This window comes from Martes martes (genome assembly GCF_963455335.1).
Source record: "Martes martes genome assembly, chromosome: 13".
NCBI classification, from domain to species: domain Eukaryota; kingdom Metazoa; phylum Chordata; class Mammalia; order Carnivora; family Mustelidae; genus Martes; species Martes martes.
In genome coordinates, this window is record NC_137901.1 from 58,278,685 (window position 1) to 58,297,567 (window position 18,883).

At 41.1% G+C, this 18,883-nt stretch overlaps 1 protein-coding gene across 1 annotated transcript in view; it reads left to right on the plus strand.

The window, feature by feature from the left end:
• Window positions 1-18,883, plus strand: part of RAB31 (RAB31, member RAS oncogene family) — a 128,185-nt gene that overhangs the window by 86,778 nt on the left and 22,524 nt on the right. Inside the window, exon 5 of the mRNA XM_080821974.1 lies at window positions 621-727. Within this exon, the coding sequence (XP_080678100.1) occupies window positions 621-727 (107 nt within the window). The remainder of the gene's footprint in view (window positions 1-620; window positions 728-18,883) is intronic.

Genomic DNA, 18,883 nt, shown 5'->3' on the forward strand with positions numbered 1-18,883 from the left:
TAGTGGTTGCTGGCTGTTTTTTTCCACTCCCTGGAGTGCTGACTCAGCGCACAGGACTGCAGGTTCAATGACCCATCACAGTTACCACCTATGGGATCCTGAACTCTTGGGTCTAAATGTGGTGTCTACCTTGACTGGTTTGCTGAAGGAGGGTTGTGAGTGAAGAGCAAAAAGGAAAACAGGATGAGAGAAAAAGAGAAAAAGAGGGAGGGGGAAACGGGGAGAGAGACAGAGACAGAGACAGAGATAATGTGTATCTGTATTCTTTCTCTTTCTTTCCTGAAATAAGCATGAACATGTCTAGTTCTATGAATTCAGTCATTTTCATGTTGAATCAAGGCTATCATTTTAAATTAATGTTATTTATAGAGAAAATTACTGGCATGATTTTCTTAACTTCATCAAGTCTCGGTTTCAGAAAAGGCAACTTTTACAGCTATTTAAGTGTAACTTCGCTAATATTAAGTCTTACGCCAAGATGGAGGTAGGATGTTAATGTATGTGAGTTTCCTAAAAATATTTTCCTTTGTTACATTGGGTTGGGTTTATATTTCTACTTGGTTGAAATATTGTGTTGCTGGGTCTTTACAGTGATTGATTGATTTACATTTTGGATTTAGGATTCATTTCATACCCTGAAGAAATGGGTGAAAGAACTGAAAGAGCATGGTCCCGAAAACATTGTAATGGCTATTGCTGGAAACAAGTGTGATCTCTCAGATATTAGGTAAGATGCATTAAACATTTTTTTGGTGTCGTAAGTATCTCCATCTCTGAACGTCCAAATGTAAAAAGCTGTCAAGCCTGTGTTGTTAAGTCTGTTCTCAGTGTAATGATTTAATCGACGGCCATCCCCTTGTGGTCTGGGTAGTACATGTTCAACCAGAGTAGACTTAGGGGAAAATAATGAGATGCAAATTGGATGGATCACCTAGGAGTGGATATTACAACCTAATCTCCTTTACTGAGCACGGTCACATCCCTGACTCTAGAGGTCTTTGGGCTAAATGCTTTTATTACTTTTGTTGTCACCTTCTTTGTTATTTATCGACATTATTACAACGATGGCCATTTTAATAACACTCTCGTATGGTAAGGAGAGCTAGGATTTGTAACATTTCCCATAGCATCCATGTTTGTTTCAGTTCTAACTTTAACTTAAGGGTGTAGTTGGGTCTATAAAATATATAAAGTCTATAAAATCTCACTATTTTGTTGTAGGATCTGAAGGTGACCTATCGTATAGAAGCACTTTGGATTCCCTCAGAGACAATGGATTGTTGATCTTTCTTTAACTGGACCAAGGTTTACAGGGAGCCAGTCCACAGGGACTAGAGATTTTTTTATGCAGCCTGAGAAGCTAGGTCTTTTTTCTAAATGAAAATGCAATGAAAAAGGAATAGTGAATTTGCATCATCTCCATCCCCCTGGTTAATTTAACTCTCTGCAATTCCAGTCGTTGGTCTTCATAAAGACGACGACGTCATGCTTCAGGCTTTGCTCATCCAAGTACGATTAAGCCGAAGTTTGATAAACAATGGAAACAGATCTTGCAAAAGCTCTTAACATGGCCTTTGACAAATTGCTCTGTTTCTTGGGGATTTCAAAAGCTTTGTATCACATTGCATCAGATCGGTTTATGATAACAGCCATAAACACCACTTAATCATTTGTTCTCCCGGGGGCTGGACACATCTTTAAACTCCCCAGACTTAGCTCAGATCTCTACATTCTTTACTGTAACCCTGAAACAGGTTGTTTGTCTAGAATTGCAAAAGAATCACTTTAACTTTTGTCGTCAGAAGCGGCTGGGGTGGGAGGGTAGGAACACTCTTTGCTGAGTGCGGGCGCAGTCATTTGACACCACTGGATTGTAGTGAAGGTGTGACTTTAAAGGTACTAAGCCTTCCCTATTGTGACAGAACTGATGGGCTAGAATTTAAGCAGACAATGCTGTAAAGTTGACTGGAATTGGGATTCTTGGTGATATGGAACTGAATCCCACTTCAATTATTTTTGGGAAAAAGGGAACTAAAAAGCAGGATTGCCTGACAAATTTAGTTTCTGGCACTCTCTCTGTTTCAGTTTAAATGGCCATGGAAGGGTTTTCTCAGACCATGACAAGGCATTTGTGGCCAAGAGAGGAGATTTGGGTGGCTTAAGAGGATTTTTCCCACCATCGACATGATGAGAGTAGGAATGTAGGTAGTCTTGAAGAGGGGGGCGTTCCTAGAAGAGTACAGCCTGGCCTGATAAAACATGTCTGTGACATGTTGGCTTGGCCACAGATAGCTGAAGACAGACGTACCGTGTCTTGGGGTGGAATTTGCCTTCCATGGACTGGTATCGCATTCTTCTCGGCAGGCATTCTGCTTTGTGCCAAGCCTATATGTATAGTTTTCAAGATGCCCCAGCTAACGTCATCCATCCAACTCCCTTTCAACCGCAGATTCACACGCAGTGGGAGACAATCTAGGTGCTACTTCCAGTGGCCACATCATGGGGCCGCTGTCCCACTAGTTCATGTTTCTGCGTCGTGCCCTTTCTTCTCTAGTTTGGCCTCAGTGAGGTCTGCATGCAACTTCTCAAGATCCTGCAGTTGTGGCTTAAAGTGTGGAGTGTATATCTTTTGTTACCCACAAAGTTGTGTTAGATGCCACTTGTTATTGAATCATGCGGCAAAGAAATGACTCCCTTTGCAATTCTCTTTCCAACCTCAGTGAAAAAGACCAGTTTGCTTAGGTCAAAGAGAAAGACCAGTTGGATGTTAGTAAATTTTTAAAGATTTTATTTATTTATTTGACAGAGAGAGAGAGAGAGATCACAAGTAGGCAGAGAGGCAGGCAGAGGGGGAGGGGGAAGCAGGCTCCCCTCCAAGCAGAGAGCTGGATGCCAGGCTCGATCCCAGGACCCTGAGATCATGACCTGAGCCGAAGGCAGAGGCTTAACCCATTGAGCCACGCAGGCACCCCTGGATGTTAGTAGATTTTTAATTTTAAAATATTTATTAATAGATCATTTAATATTTTAAGTTATTTATAAATATATTTCACTGAACTCATTTAAAGACCATAAAATCCACCTGTTTGAAGTGTACAGGTCAATAAATTTTTGTACAGTTCTAGGGTTGTACAGTCATCATCACATCTAATTTTAGAACATTTCCATCACCCTGCAAAGAACATGCCAATTTAGTCACTCCCAATGTCCAACTCCTTCCAGCCCCTGGCAACCACTAACATACTTTCTTGTCTTTATAAATTTGTTTTTGCTGCACATTTTGTAGAAAACAAATCAAACACTTACGTGGTCTTTTGTGACCGGCGTCTTTCACTGAGCATAAGGTTTTTGAAATGCCTCTGTGTTGTAGCATGTAGCACTTCCTTCATTTTTATGGCAGAATAATAGCTCATTATATGAATATACCACGTTTGATTTTCTCACTCACTAGTTGAATGAAACTTCAAATATCAGTTGTTTCCACTTTCTGGCCACTTTAAAAAGTGCTGCTGTAAACAACCATGGACAAATTTTGTGTGGACATATGTTTTCATTTCTCTTGGGTGTGTTATGAGGAATGAAATCTCTGGGTCATGTGGAAACTCTGTGTTTAACAATTTGAAGAACTGCCCAACTGTTTTCTGCAGTGGCTGCACCGTTTTGTATGCCTACTGGCAATGTACGAAGTTCCAATTTTCTCTACGTTCTCAACCAACACCATTATTACCAGTCTTTTGCATTATTGCCATCCTAGTGGGTGTGCTTATTGGTCATTCGTATATCTTCTTTGGAGACATGTCTCTTCAAATCCTCTGCCCAATTTTTAATTGAGTTATTTGTCTTTTTATTATTGAGTTGTAAGTGTTCTTTATGTATTCTGAATACAAGTCCTTTATCAGATACATGATTTGCAAATATTTCTTCCTTTTCATGAGCTCACCTTAAAATCTTTATTATGTCTCTTGAAGTGCAAAATTGTAATGTCCAATTTGTGATTTTTCCCTTTTTATCTGTTATGCTCAAGTGACTGGCTAATTCAAATCACAGAGATTACTCGGATGTTTTCTCAGAGTTTTATAATTTTAGAGCTTACATTTATGTTTGTATTTACATTTATATTTATATTTAGAGTTAATTATTGTGTGCGTTATGAGGTAAGGGTCCAAATTAATCTTTGTTTGTGTGGATATCTAATTCTCAGCACTGTTTGTTGAAAAGACAACCCTTTTCCCATTGAATTTTTTTTTGGCACTTTAGTCAAAAATTAGTTGACCATAAATGTAAGTCTTATTTTGGGCTTCTAATTCTATTCAGTTGATCTACACATCCTTCTGCTAATGCCCCATGATTTTGATTGTTGTAGTTTTATAAGTTTGAAATTGGGAATTATAAGGCCCCCAATTTAGTTTTTCTTTTTCAAGATTGTTTCACTGTTTGACTGTTCTGGGCCTTTTGCATTTCCATTTGCATTTCCATATGAACATTAGGATCCTCTTCTCAATTTCTTTTTTTTTTTTTTTTAAGATTTTATTTGTTTATTTGACAGACAGAGATCACAAGTAGGCAGAGAGGCAGGCAGAAAGAGAGGGAGGGAAGCAGGCTCCCCGCTGAGCAGAGAGCCTAACTTGGGGCTCGATCCCAGGACCCTGGGATCATGACCTGAGCAGAAGCAGAGGCTTAATCCACTGAGCCACCCAGGCACCCCTCTTCTCAATTTTTACCAAGAAAAAAGCTACTGAGATTTTAATAGGAAATATGTTGACTCTTTAGGACAATGTGGGGATTATTGGCATCTTACCAATATTGTTTTCTGATCCATGAATATGAGATGCCTTTCCATTTTATTTAGGTCTTCTTTAAGTTTCTTTTGCTCATGTCTTGTAGTTGTCAGTGTACAAGTTTTGCATTTCTTTTCCTATATTTGTTCCTAAGTGTTTGATTTTTCTTGATGCTATTGTGAATGGGATTGTTTTGTTAATTTCGTTTATGGTATGTTTGTTTTTAGTGTATATGAGATTCTGTTGTCTGTGAAAACAGTTTTACTTCTTCCTTTCCAGTCTGGGTGCCTTTTATTTCTTTTTCTTATCTAATTACCCTGTCTAGAACTTCCAATACAATTGGAATAGAAATGGTGAAAGCAGACATTATAATCTTGCTGATCTTAGGGGCAAAGCATTTAGTCATTCTTACTATGATGTTGGCAGGCGTGGTATGTAGATCTTCTTTATCAGTGTGGTGAAGTTGCCTTTTATTCCTAGTTTCCTGGGTGTGTGTGTGTTTTTTTTTTTTTTAAATCATGAAAGAATGTTTAATTTTGCCAACAGCTTTTTTCTGCATCTTCTGAGGTGATCATGTGGTTTTTGTTCTTTGTTCTTAATATAACGTATTACATTAATTGATTTTCTAATGTTAAACCACCTGCATTCCCGGGACAAAGCCCACTTAGCCATGATGCATAATCCTTTTTATATGCTTCTGGGTTCTGTTTACTCATATTTTATTGAGGGTTTGTATGTCTGTATTCATGAGGATATTGGTCTGTAGTTTTCATTTTTTGTGTGTTGTCTTTGTTTGATGTTGGTATATTAACGCAGTAGGTTTTGTAGAGTGAATTGAAAAGTGTTCCCTTCTTTTCTACTGCCCAGCAGTTTGTGAAAGATTGGTGTTAACTCTTCCTTAAGTGATAAAATCATGGGTGAAGCCGTCTGGACCCAGGCTTTTCTTTTGTGGAAAGATTTTCTATACTAATCCAATTCCTTTACTTGCTATAGGTATATTCAAGTTTTCTATTATTTCTTGAGTTAGAATAATTTATACATTTTTAGGAACTTATTCATTTCATCTAAGTTCTCTCATTTGTTTGTGTAGTGCACAGTGTTCTCTTGTAATCCTTCTCCTTTCTGTAAGGTCAGCAGGGATGTCTACTCTTCCCTTCCTGATTTTAGAAATTTTAACTTTCTTTTGTAGCTGAGGGCTTGTCAGTTTTGTTGATCTTTGCAAAGAACCAACATTCAGTTTCACTGATTTCTTTCCACTCTTCTTCTATTCCATTTATTTTCTCTCTATGCACTATTTCCTTCCTTCTGTGCTTTGGGTTTGCTTTGCTCCTTTTCCCCTAGTTTTCAATGAATGGTACTGAAGTAATTGGACATCCATAGAGGGAGAAGACTGCAACCTAAACCTCACACTTTATGTAACAATTACTCTAGAAAAAAATCTTAAGAGCTTCATGTCAAAGGTAAAACTGTAAAACTTTTAGAAAAACTCCTACGAGGAAATCTTGAGGATTTGCAGCTAGGTAAAGAATCGTGAGACTTGACAGCAAAAGCTCACTCCGTATAAAGGAAAAATTGATAAATTGGACCTCATCAAAACTGAAAACACTTTGCTCTGTGAAAGACCGTGTGAAGATCTTGAAAAGCAAGCTGCAGGCTGGGCGAAACTATTTGCAAACCATATATCTGACAAAGGATTAGCATGTAGGCTATATAAAGAACGCTTACAACTTAATGGTTAAAAAAATCTAATTCGAAAATGAGCAAAGTATATTTCACCCTGGAGAGTATCAAGATGGTAAGCATAGGCATGAAAAGATGTTTAAGCATCATAAACAGACCTGTCAGAATTGCTGAAATAAAAGAGTTATAACACCTAATGCTGGCAAGGATGTGGACAGACTGGCACATTCATATGTTGCCAGTTTGCGTGTAAAATAGTACATTCTGGAAAACAGTCTGGCAGTTTCTTTTAAAGCTAAATATGCAATAATCATATGCCCAGCAATCATACTTTGGGCACTTATTCCAGAGAAATGAAAATTTACGTTCACACAAAACCTGCACATGAATATTCATGGAGGCTTCTTTTTTTAAAATAATAGCCCCAAACTGCAATCAGCCCAGATATCCTCTGAAAGGTGAATGACTCAGCACACCAAGGCACATCCATGCCATGGAATAGTATGCAGCAGTGAAAAGGAACAAACCATGGCTACAGGCAACTTGGATTGAACCTCCAGGGCAATTATGCTGAGCGAATAAAGCTGATCTCAGAGGGCTTATTGTATATTATTTCATTTATATGAGATCTTGAGTTGAAAATATTTTAGAAATGGAAGACTTATTCATGGTTGCCAGGGGGTCTGTTTGGGGGTGATGTGGTGGGCACACAAAGGGGAGGAAAGTGGGTGTGGCTCTAAAAGGGCAACAGCAGGGATCCTTGTGATGTTGGAACTATTTGGTGTCTTCTCTGTGGTGGTGGAGACATGAACCTACACAAGGCTTAAAATTGTATAGAGCCTAACACACACACACACACACACACACACGCACACACACACATACACACACACAGATGAGTACCAGTAAGACGGGAAATCTGAATAAGACAATATACCAGTGTCAGTATCCTATTTGTGATACCATACCATGGTTTTGCAAAATGTTACAATTTGGGGAACCTGGACAAAGTGTTTGAGAAATCTATTTCTTATCACTGTAGGTGGCTCTACAATGATCTCAATAAAAAAATATAATGAACAAAAGGTTGATTTAGATAGAAATGATAAGTAAATATCAGAACAGTGGCATATATGTGGATATATATGTATATATTACACACAGAGACATGCACACCCCTATATCTGCATGTTATATATGCATTATATATGATTGACAGAAGTTTTATAAACACACTGGGCCAGATGATGAATTTCACCATCCCCAGCAAACCCAATGTGCAAAAGAAAAACAAGATAACTATATTAAAACTCCCATTTAGGAAAGCAGGGAAGGGGAAGCCGGGTGTATTAGTCCTTGTATAAACTGCCGCCTGCTAGACAGGAATAGTCCAGTAAATGATAGGGCCTAGTGGGCATCTGCCGTTGACTCCTTTCCATGGCTGTGGAATCAAGTTCTCGGTCAGCCGATCTGTCTGCTCCAGATGGTGCCCTCTGGTATGATTTTTCTGGGGAGTTAGCCAAACCTCTTTACTCCAGACCTTATTTAGAGCTTGACCTTCTTTTAGTCTAATCCTAAAACATTTTGCCCTTCTGTAGTTGCCAGAAAGCTGTATTTTATTTTTCCTTGGGGCTTGGAGAGGGTGTAGATCTGACGCGCATGTGTAACCGTGGCCACAGGTGGAGGCAGTGTCCTCTAATGGACTTCGGTTCTGGAAGCTTGTAGGTCAGTAAGAAGAGGTATGCCTGGCCTGTTTGGAGAGTGTACTGGAATTTAAATGGAATCAACTCTGTGAACTTGACGCAGCCCACTTAAGGCACGCATGTACAGAAGTGCTTCATGGAGGAGATGTCCTAACATCCCATCACTGTGTTTTATATGCTTCCATGTTCTAAAAGGTGGATGAAGGTCTGAGCACACTATGCAGAGTCAAAGGCATTCAAAATCTCCTGGTCGGGTGAATTCAGGACTTCTGGCTTGTTTTATTAGGCACCTGATCTTTGTGATATTTCTCTGACTATCTTGAGTTCTTGACAAAATGTCCTTGTGTCCAAGTGACTGTGAAATCTGCGGCCTGGAGGCAAACTGGAATTGGCCACACTGTATGTAGCTCTGTCCCAGGAGATACAGCACACTGTAGGTGCTCGTGGTCGTCACTTTTCTTCCTGGCAGTGAAGATGTGCCTTGGAGAAAAGTTCCGATGCCAGCTTCCCAGGCAGGAGAGTATGCAGTTCCTGATGAGGCCTGAGAAACAAGGTTCCACCTCCCTCCCCACTGCTCCATTGCCAAGTTGGGGACATGCTAGGGAAATACAGAACCTCCACTGGATTGATCGTGTGGGACCTGAGAGGTCCACAGACTAGAAGGGAGGGGCAGCCCAGAACACACAGGAGAAGCTGTGTGATTTGTCTCGCTTGGATGGCGGGAGATGCTGGTATGAGTGCCAAGTGGTGGTGGGTCACTGGACTTTCGAATAAGTAATGTGTGGCATGGGGCTCATTCCAGGTGGCTCTAAGGAGGGCAGCTTTGGCCTGGGGTCTAGAGAGAAAAGAAACCTTCTTTTCAGGAAGTCTGGGAGCCCACAAGAGACTGCCCGGCCTTGTCCTGGGTCTGGCAGAGAGTTGGAGCAGATGAGTCTTGAAAAGAAGAAGAGAAGTAGGTCACCTTGCTTCAGTAGTTTGGAAAGTTCCATGAACATGAAACTCATGCCAATTCCAGAAACCTAGCTCCTGAGATTCTGATCCAACGGGCAGTGGCAGGCTGGGGATAGGTGAATTTTGTAAAGTGGTCCTTTTACAAGCCGTCCAAGGGCCATCCTTGAAAAAGCACTGCGTTGGGTGATAGGAGTTAGATGATGGGGAAGAGTGAGGTAGTGCAGAAAACTTGGGCATAGACCCCGGCCTGTGTGGGCCACACCTTCTGGGGCTTCCCTCCCACCCTCCTGCCCTTAGGGTTAATGGAAACAGTGGCTCTGCAGCTTTCAGGATCCAGCACCCTTGACCCAGCACCCTGTCATCCCTTTAGAAGCCATTCCCATACTCTGGCCCCCTCTCTTTTGCATCTCACACGGAGAGTCACCAGAAGGAAAGATGTGGTGGGTTTGTCTCCATCTAATTAATATCAGGTTCCTGCTTAGGCCAGCACCTTGTGCCTCCTGGAACGTTGGGTCTTCTTCATATCCAGCCTGTATGGGCTGCCTTTAGCTTGGGCAAGGGATTAGGGTCACCTGGCTGTGGTATTTTCACAAGAAAGCCTGCTCAGGAAGAACGGTCTGTTGTAGTTGGCAATGAGGGCAGGATCCTTCAGGTTCAGAGGAAGGAAAGGAGATCCTATCCTTTCCCAGCCAGAATACCCCACCTTCACATTTCCCCATCAGCCTAGCAAACAAGCCTTGACCTGTAGCCATCATTGTAAGTACTTTCTTGGTAGAAATTACTTCCACCCTAGTCCTACCTAGTGTAGATCCCAGGCCTGTTTCTTTGGCTTGATCTTCTTTTCCTTATTTTGAACTCTTGGCCTTGTCTACAAATCCCCTTGGACCTCCCCAAACTCTTCTTGCCTTTCTTTATCATTTGGACATTGGATTTCTTCTAATGGATTCTAATTTGACCTGCTCTTCAAGCTTAGGTGTGTCCCACTGGCTTTTTCTTGGAATCCCACACCTCACTGGTAGGTTAGGGTTGTAAACAAATCAGAAGGTGTGAGGGAGGGATCGTGGAGGAGAAGTGCTGATAGGGGAAGTCCCTCAAGCTTAATATATTTTATCTTGCAAATGGTAGCCGTAAGAAATTACCTACCCCAACTGATGATGGAGACAAGGGCTTGGAGATTGGGAGGGAGCTTGTACTCAGGGTGGTGGTGGTCTCTTACAAGAACTGGAAATGGCTCTTTTATCACTAGCCCCCTCTGCCCAAGGTTCCTCCCATCCCCTGTAGATACCACCCAGGAGTTAACCAGGGACCAAGTGTCCTCATGCCCCTTTTGGAATCAGGGTCTCCAGGCTCTGGTATCTCTTAGCACAACACTGAGAGAAATTGGTGGGGCTTCTCCCAGTGGGGCAAGACACTCCCTGAAGTGAAGAGGTGATAGTCCAAGAAAAGAACGTTTGGGGTCTAAGTGGAACTCGGTTATAGTAGGAGGAAGGAAATTGGTCCTCTCAGTGTTTAACTAAAATTAACAAGTAATTTTTGGTACTTTTTTTGTGTGTGCAGCAATGTTGTATGGGAAGTACAAGAAAAGAGAGGAAAGTATTTTCCATAGAGCTATTTGCGTCTATTTGGAAAGCCAAGAGTAGTACGCATGGGAGGAAACTATCTAACGAGTAAATACAAGACTATATTTAATAAAGCTCCAAATGTCATGGTGCAGAAGGGACAAAAGAATTCAGGAAAAGGGAAGTCTGTAGTCATCTGGAGTCATTTGGAAAGGCTTACGGATGAAGTGTACCATCAGCTGCACTGTTAAGGATCAGTCAGGTAGGAGGAAATTCCAGGAAGGGAAGGTAATGGACAGAGGCATGGAGGTGGGAGGGAGTTTGGCATGTGTTATGGAGGAGAGATCATGAAGAACACATACCTTATCACTTGCCTGGGGAATGGCGGAAGACACAAGGATACTGAGGGGATAGTTTATGCCTGGCTTAAAAGAATGAAGAGTGAGTGATTGGAGCTGGGGCTTCTTCCTCCTACGTGCCCATCTCTTGCACCCCTGGCACCATTCTTTGCCTGCCAGTCATGGCCCTATTGTCTCCTGAGTCTATGTGGCCTCAGGCTCCTTCTTAACAATGCTTCCTGTGGTTATCACCAGTTAAGGAGATGAAATGTACTTGCCAGCCTCAAGGAGGGCTGTGGGAGCCATTCTAGATTCTTGAGCAAGTGATTGGTACAGTCTCCTGCGTGAGAGCAGGAGGGGGACCTGGACTTGGCAGCCAGGATGATCTTCCTACAGCTTTCCCACAAGTACACCGACCACATCTGCAATCACCAGGTATTGGTTGTTTCAATTTTTTGGATCAACCTGAGACCTTTAGCAGATAAAGATACATCTGGAAATGAATGTATTTTTTTTTTTTTTGCTAAGAATACATACATTGCTTTTATTTCTTATATATGCCTCCAAAACTCACTCCCATCTTGATGGTGGGCCAAAAAAGGAGTATAAGAGTTTGTTTAATATGATACAAACCAAGTAATGGAACTTGAGATGCTGGATCCTGAAAATCCAACTTATTCCAAATACTAAAGCCCAAAAGCCAAGGAACATCAAAAGCCACCATGGAAGGTCTGGAAATATCATGGCCAGTATTAAAATGCACATGGTGTTTTCTGTATGTGAGATGAGTCAAGTGTGTGCTGCTAAGTGTGCATTTTGTGCTCCGAGATACACTTTTCCTTCTGATGCTGTGCCAGTGGGTAAACCCATATCTGATGCTGGTAAGGACACGGGAGGGAAGGAACTGAAGGCTGAGCTCTGGGAGGGAGCCCAGCAAGGATGTCTGCAATTATCCCCTTTCTTCCCCTCGTAAAATATTCTTAATGAAGAATATATAAAACATTGATGTATATTTTAAAGGATCATGGGAATTTTAAAGAATAAAACAAACGATCATGTATCAATGAGTAAGCCTTCCTCTTCAACCCTATCCTCCTCTCTCCCCCCAGAAATAACCCTGACTTCTGGGATCATCGTTTCTCTGCTTCTTCTATGCTTTACGACTCATGTTTGCATTACTAAATAAAATTGAGGTTTTCCAGTTTTTGAATTTTATTTTCATTGGAATATGACTGTACCTATTATATGATGACTTGTCTCTTGCACTTAACATTCTTGGAAGATTCATCCTGATGAATGTTAGCTGGATTTTGTACATTTTCATTGCTGTATACTGTTCTCGTTTACGAGCATGACAAGTTTACTCATCCTACGTGAGGGGTATTTGAGTTATTTCTGGTGTGGCCTTACTGTGACTATGGCTTCTTGGATAGTCTCATACATCTCGTAGTGCTGTGTGTACACATTTCTCCAGTGGGTAAGAGTTTAATTGCTGAGCCGCAGGGTGAGCACACACTCAGTTCTCCTAGGTAACGCCAGTGCTTTCCGCAGCGGGGACCAGTGGTGTGTGGGACCTCCTGCTGCTCTACTTCCCTCATAGATGTGAGGATGTGGAGTGACATCTCAGAGTAATTTCCATTTGCATTTCCCCAGTTACCAAGAAAGTTGGCATCTTCCTACATGTTTAGGGGTCCCTTTAGTTTCCTCTTATGTGAAGAGCCTGTTCAAGTCTTTGCCACTTTTTCTGTTGGGTTGTTTACCTTAATCTTGTGTATTTAAAGGATTTAAATATATATGTGTGTATATACATACATATATATACACATACATATATATATATACATATATATGTATATATACATATATATATGATGTTATTCCCTAAACATATGTATGCATTGAAATATTTTCTTCAAATTTACGTTTCAGCTTCCCGATCTTTATTTTTGTCTTTGCATTATCAGGAGTCCTTAATTCCTATGTAATAGAATTTATTGATGTTTTCCCTTTGTGCTTTGAGTGTTTATTTATTTATATATTTTCTGGCTATGGAAAGAGTCTTATTTAAGAAGTCTTTCCACGCCCCTGAGATCATGAAGATATTCCTATACTGATTGTCTTTCTAAAACCTTACAGTTTTATGTCCCTATCTGTCTTTAAATCACTGGGAATTGATTTTTATATCTGCTGTCTAAGGTTTCCCCGATAGCTGTCCAGATGGTTAGCTGCGTTGGTTGTAAAGTCCATACTTTTCCCACAGATGTGCACACTATCTCAGTCATATGTCAAGTGTCATGTATAAACGGGGCTCTTTATTCTGTTCCATTGACCTGTTTATCCATCTATGTGCCAATACTACCTGTCTGAATTCGTATAGCTTTATCAGAGGTTCTGATAAACGGTCTGTAATCACTTTAACCAACATTCCTAGTTGGCCACAGAGAAGATATCCAAAGTGTGTATGGTTTAGAAGTGGATATGTTGTAGTCTGGTGAAAGTGGGGGGAGTGTTAGGACCGAAATCTACATGTGGTAATGTGTATGTTGGGTGTGTGTGTGTATTTATTTTTATGGCTAATTAAAAAAATTTTAAGTAAAACTTTTGTTTTGGAATGGTTTGCATTGGGGGACCTGGGTTGCTCAGTTTTTAGGCATCTGCCTTCAGCTCAGGTCATGATCCCGGGGTCCTGGGATCAAGTCCCACATAGGGCTCGTGCTCAGCGGGGAGCCTGCTTCTCCCTCCCCCACTCCCCCTGCTTGTGTTCCTTCTCTTGTTGTGTCTCTCTTTGTCAAATAAGTAAATAAAATAAAAAACTTTTAAAAAAGCAGAATAGTTTTGCATTTATAGAAAAGTTGAAAATGTAGTATGAAGAGTTCCCATATAGTCCACACCCACTTCCCCCTATTATTTTTAAAGATTTATTTATTTATTTATTTATTTATTTATTTATTTATTTATTTATTTTAGAGGCAGGGAGGGGCAGAAGGAGAGGGAGGGAAAGTGCCAAGCAGACTCCTTGCTGAGCATGGAGCTCGACAGGGGGTCTCAATACCACAGCCCCGAGACCCAGTCTGAGCTGAAACCAAGAGTCAGACACCCAAACAACTATGCCACACAGATGCCCCAAGTTTCCCCTATTATTAGCATCTTATATTACAGTAGGACATTTGTCACAACTAAGGAGCTGATATTGATACTTCATTATTAACTAAAGTTCATACTTTTCTCAGATTTCATTAATTTTTCCCTGATGTCCTTTGTTTTAGTTCTAAGATCCCATCCAGAATATCATAATACACTTAGTTGTCATGTCTCTCCAGGCTCCTCTGGGCTGTGACAGTTTCTCAGACTTTCTTTTTTTCTGATGACCTCAATAGTTTTGTGGAGTCCTGGTCAGGTGTTTTGGAGAATATCTCTCAATTAGGGTTTTTGTCTGACGTTGTTCTCATGATTAGACTGGAGTTATGGGTTTGGGTGAGGAAGACCACAGTGGTAAAGTGCTATTTTCATTACTTACTACTTACCGCTGGTGATGTTGACTTTGGTTACCCAGCTGAGGTAGTGTTTGTCAGGTTTCTGCACCATACAATTACCTCCCCCTACTTTCCCTACCGCTCTCTTGGAAGGAAGTCTATGTTCACACTCAAGGGGTAAGGATTACGCTCCCCCTCTTGGAGAGACAGTATCTAGGGATGCCTGGATGGCTCAGTCAGTTAAACGTCTGCCTTTGGCTTGGGTCATGATCCCAGGGTCCTAGGATCTGTCCTGCATGGGGCTCCTTGCTCAGCGGGGAGCCTACTTCTCCCTCTGCCTGCTGCTCCCCCTTCTTGTGCTCTCTCTTTCAAATAAATAAATAAAATCTTTAAAGGAAAAGAGAGAGACAGGAATATCCATATACATTATTTAGAATTCTTCTGCAGATAAAATTTGTCACTTCTACCCACTTAACTAGTTTATTCAGTCATTTATTTATATCAGTATGGACTCACAGATGTTTATTTTATGCTTTAGGTTATAATGCAGTACTGTGTTATCTCATCTGTTGCTCAAACGGTTCCAGCTTTGGCCACTGGGAGCTCTTTCTTTTGGCTCCTGTGTCCCTTTAACATATGCTTATCATTTGGGTTTTTAAGCACTTCCTTCCTTTCTGGCATAACAAGATGTTACGGACTCATCCTGCATATTTTAGGCTTCGGCCCTAGAATCAGCCATTTCTCCAAGGAGCTCTGGTTCTTCTTATTGAAGAATGGTATTTAAAAGCCAAAATATGGGCTGTATTGGCTCGTTGACACTGGGGTGTCACTGGTTCTAGGACCTCTGAGCGAGTGGAGCTAGGAAATGCAGGTATATATACTCGCTTGAGTGTGCATGCATTTTTGTCAGTTGACCCTTGGACAACGTGGGGGTCAGGGGTGCTGACCCCCCATTCCACCTGAAGTCTGGGTATAATTTTGACTTTCCAAAAATATAACTGGAAGCCTTATTGAGAATAGAAACAGGTCATCAGCACTTATTTTATATGTTATATGTATTATATACTGTATTCTTATAACAAAGCAAACTAGAGAACAGAAAATGTTATTAAGGAAATCATAAGAGAAAATACATTTATAAGTACATATAGTATTTATGTCCATGGACCTGTGCCCCTTGAATCATGTTGCTCAAAAGTCAACTGTAATTATTTCTACGTCTATCGGTCTGCATCTATAGTGTGATAAACATAAGTTCATTTTGATGCCTCTGGATTCTAAAATCAAAGCACATAGTTCATTCTAACTTTCTTTAAGGGGCAGGGGAAGGATCTTTTCTGAAGTCATCAACAGATGTAATCGCTTCTCAGCCTTTTGGCTAAGATCAAGTGTAAAGTCATCAACAGATGTGTTATAAAGCAGAGTGGCAAGATTTTTGTTCTTAGAGATTTTCTTAGAAGATACAATAATCTTTTTTTTTTAAGATTTTATTTTTAAGTAATCTCCACACCCATCGTGACACTCAAACTCACAACCCCGAGATCAAAAGTCATATGCTCTACCGACTGAGCCAGCCAGGCATCCCAGAGGATACAGTAATCTTTTTCCTTGCACTTTCCATGCTGCCCAAAGTTTCAGAGTTTCAGAATGTCACTTCTATTACGGATCATAGCCTCGTCAATGATTTCTTTGAAGTAGCACAATAGCTATTTCTATTTTTGTACTGTTCATTTAGGTAGTGGACGTTCTTCCTATGTGCCACATGCTATTATAAGTAGTTCACGAAAATCTTCACAATCCTGTAAAAGGGTCTCTCTCCTTCTCCCACCTTGATGAGGAAATTGAGACATGGAGGCTAAGGTGCTTGCCTCAGGTCCTGTACCCAAAAGGGTGTTGGTACAGCTTTACACCTGCCCATCTGTCCCGGAGCCCGTGTTCTTGACCATCATGCTCTATTGCATCTCATAAAAAGGACAAACAGAATCCATGAGGGAGAACATTTCCAAATGATCGAGGGAAGATGGCGGCCGATCAGCTTCTGCTCAGAGGGTTTGAAACTCTTTCCTGCGGTTCTCTCCGGCCTCCTTAGGACTAGCTTAAATTTCTGACCGGAGAAAGGGGTCTTGAGAAGCAAAGGAATGGCCAGGTCTCCCTAAAGAACCTGTGTTTTCTGCTCCGTTCTCATTCAGTTCAAAGGCTGACATTTTCCATGAGAAACAATCCATTTAAGTCTGTGGCGAGAACCTGACACTGCTTGTTTGAACTCGACACCAGGAATGTGGCCCCAGGTGAATAGAAGTTATGGACACACATGAATAAGTAAGCAAGGTCCCATGGGAACAGAAACACTTCCCAGGGCGCAAATGGCGAGGGCTTTAACTGTGAGCACTTATTTCATTGTAAATGAAAGACTCATCAGGTCTTTGCTGCAAAGGTGGTAATTACTCTTTCTTTTTCTTTTTAAAGTTCATTTTGGTTTTAGTTCCACCTCACAGGGAAACCAATCTGGTTGTCTACAAGAACGAGCATTTTAAACATTTTAAATTTTGCTGCTTTAATTATTGCTAAACTGGTGGCCTCGTCGAATTGGTACACAGACCTCTTGCACAGTTAGAGAAAGTGTGAGCTAATGTGACACGACTTGCCCTGCTTATTCATTCAGTGGCTGCTTGAGGGAGTGGGGAGGGCTGAGGCCTGAGACCATTTCGTGGCTCACAGCAGCCTTTGCAGACAGCAGCCCTCCTCCGCTGGGTTCTGACAGAATGTTGTGAATGATTGCTACTGCTTTTGGCAAGAGTACCTTAAACATGTTGGATGGTTTTGACAAAAAAGAATTCCACCAGACATTGAATAACCGCATCCTGCTTACTGTTGCCTTGCCACTTCCTCCTAGCCTGCTTAGTTGGTCTTCTAAGCTTGACCTTGGAAGGGGGCTGTGGCTGGGGGAGAGAGGAACAATATAGGGCAAAACTTGCTTTTTTTAAAAGATTTTCTTTATTCCTTTGAAAGAGAGAATATGAGCGAGCACGAATAGCGGGAGGAGCACAGGGAGAGAGAAAAGCAGGGTCCCTGCGGATCAGGGATCCCCACCCCCGCCCCCGACGCAGGGCTCGATCCCAGGAAGGCAGACGCTTAACTGACTAAGCCATCTAGGCATCCTGATAGGGCAAAACTTTTTTTTTTTTTAAGATTTTATTTATTTATTTGATAGACAGAGATCACAAGTAGGCAGAGAAGCAGGCAGAGAGAGAGAGGAGGAAGCAGGCTCCCTGCTGAGCAGAGAGCCCGATATGGGGCTCGATCCCAGGACCCTGAAATCATGACCTGAGCTGAAGGCAGTGGCCTTAACCCACTGAGCCAGGCGCCCCCCCACTTTTTTTTTTAAGAGGGCAAAACCTTTTAAGTGAAATGTTAACTGCTTTATTCCAGGAGTTTGGCAGAATATGAAAAGCTTGGTTATTGCTGTTCTGGTGGTTTAGAAATAGAATATACATTCTAGAACACACCCGAACCACCAGAAAGTTTCTTTTGGGAAGAGCTCATGAGGTGACTTTTCTTTTATTTTATCACTTGTAAAATAGTGCCTGAGACCTGTGTATTTGATTATGTCCTAGATGTAATCATCTTAATACAGATTTCCAAACTCATGACTTTGTAGTGTCAGATTATGAATTGGATAGACTGCAGAAATACCAAACTCAGTGTTTTACAGTCCACCCCTTAAAAGAGTTATGCTCAAGCCATAGAATGCATAAGAAGCTGTTGGGAAGTTGCCTGAATACCTATTTCTGGGGCTTGCCTAATGGGCCTTTCTGGTTCAGAATGGATCTTCTTTTCTAATGAGTCCAGAATAATCATGAAAATGGTGGTCTGTAGAACACACCTGAGAGATGAGGCCCTGAGAGATTCATGGGCATCCTCTGAGGTTGTCTAGAGAAGGCTGAATTATGATTGCTCTGTGATGGACTATAGGAGTCTTGAATGTTTGTCCTCATTTTGTCTTTGTTTTTAGCATCAACTTGTATGTTTTTTGTTTTTTTTTTTTTCTTTCAACTTAATATGTTTAAGTTCTGGAAACTTTTTAGAGGATATGGTTGCTCTGCATTTAAACTTCCATGAGCTCTTTGGAGTACATAGTCATTCTGCCAACAGTGTGTGAGCATCACTTCTCCTCTCTCTCTGCGCTGTAACACTGCAGATACTAAACTTTTTCATCTTGGCCAATCTGATATATGAATCACGTGATCCTCATTTTCATGGGAGGTTTTTGAATTGTTAGCAGAACCAGGAAAACCAAGGTTGTCTAGTGCATAACTATTCTTCACCTATCTACAGATAATGACCAATTAGAAAATCAATCAAATCAATGTTAAAACCCACTTTATAATAGCAATACAAACC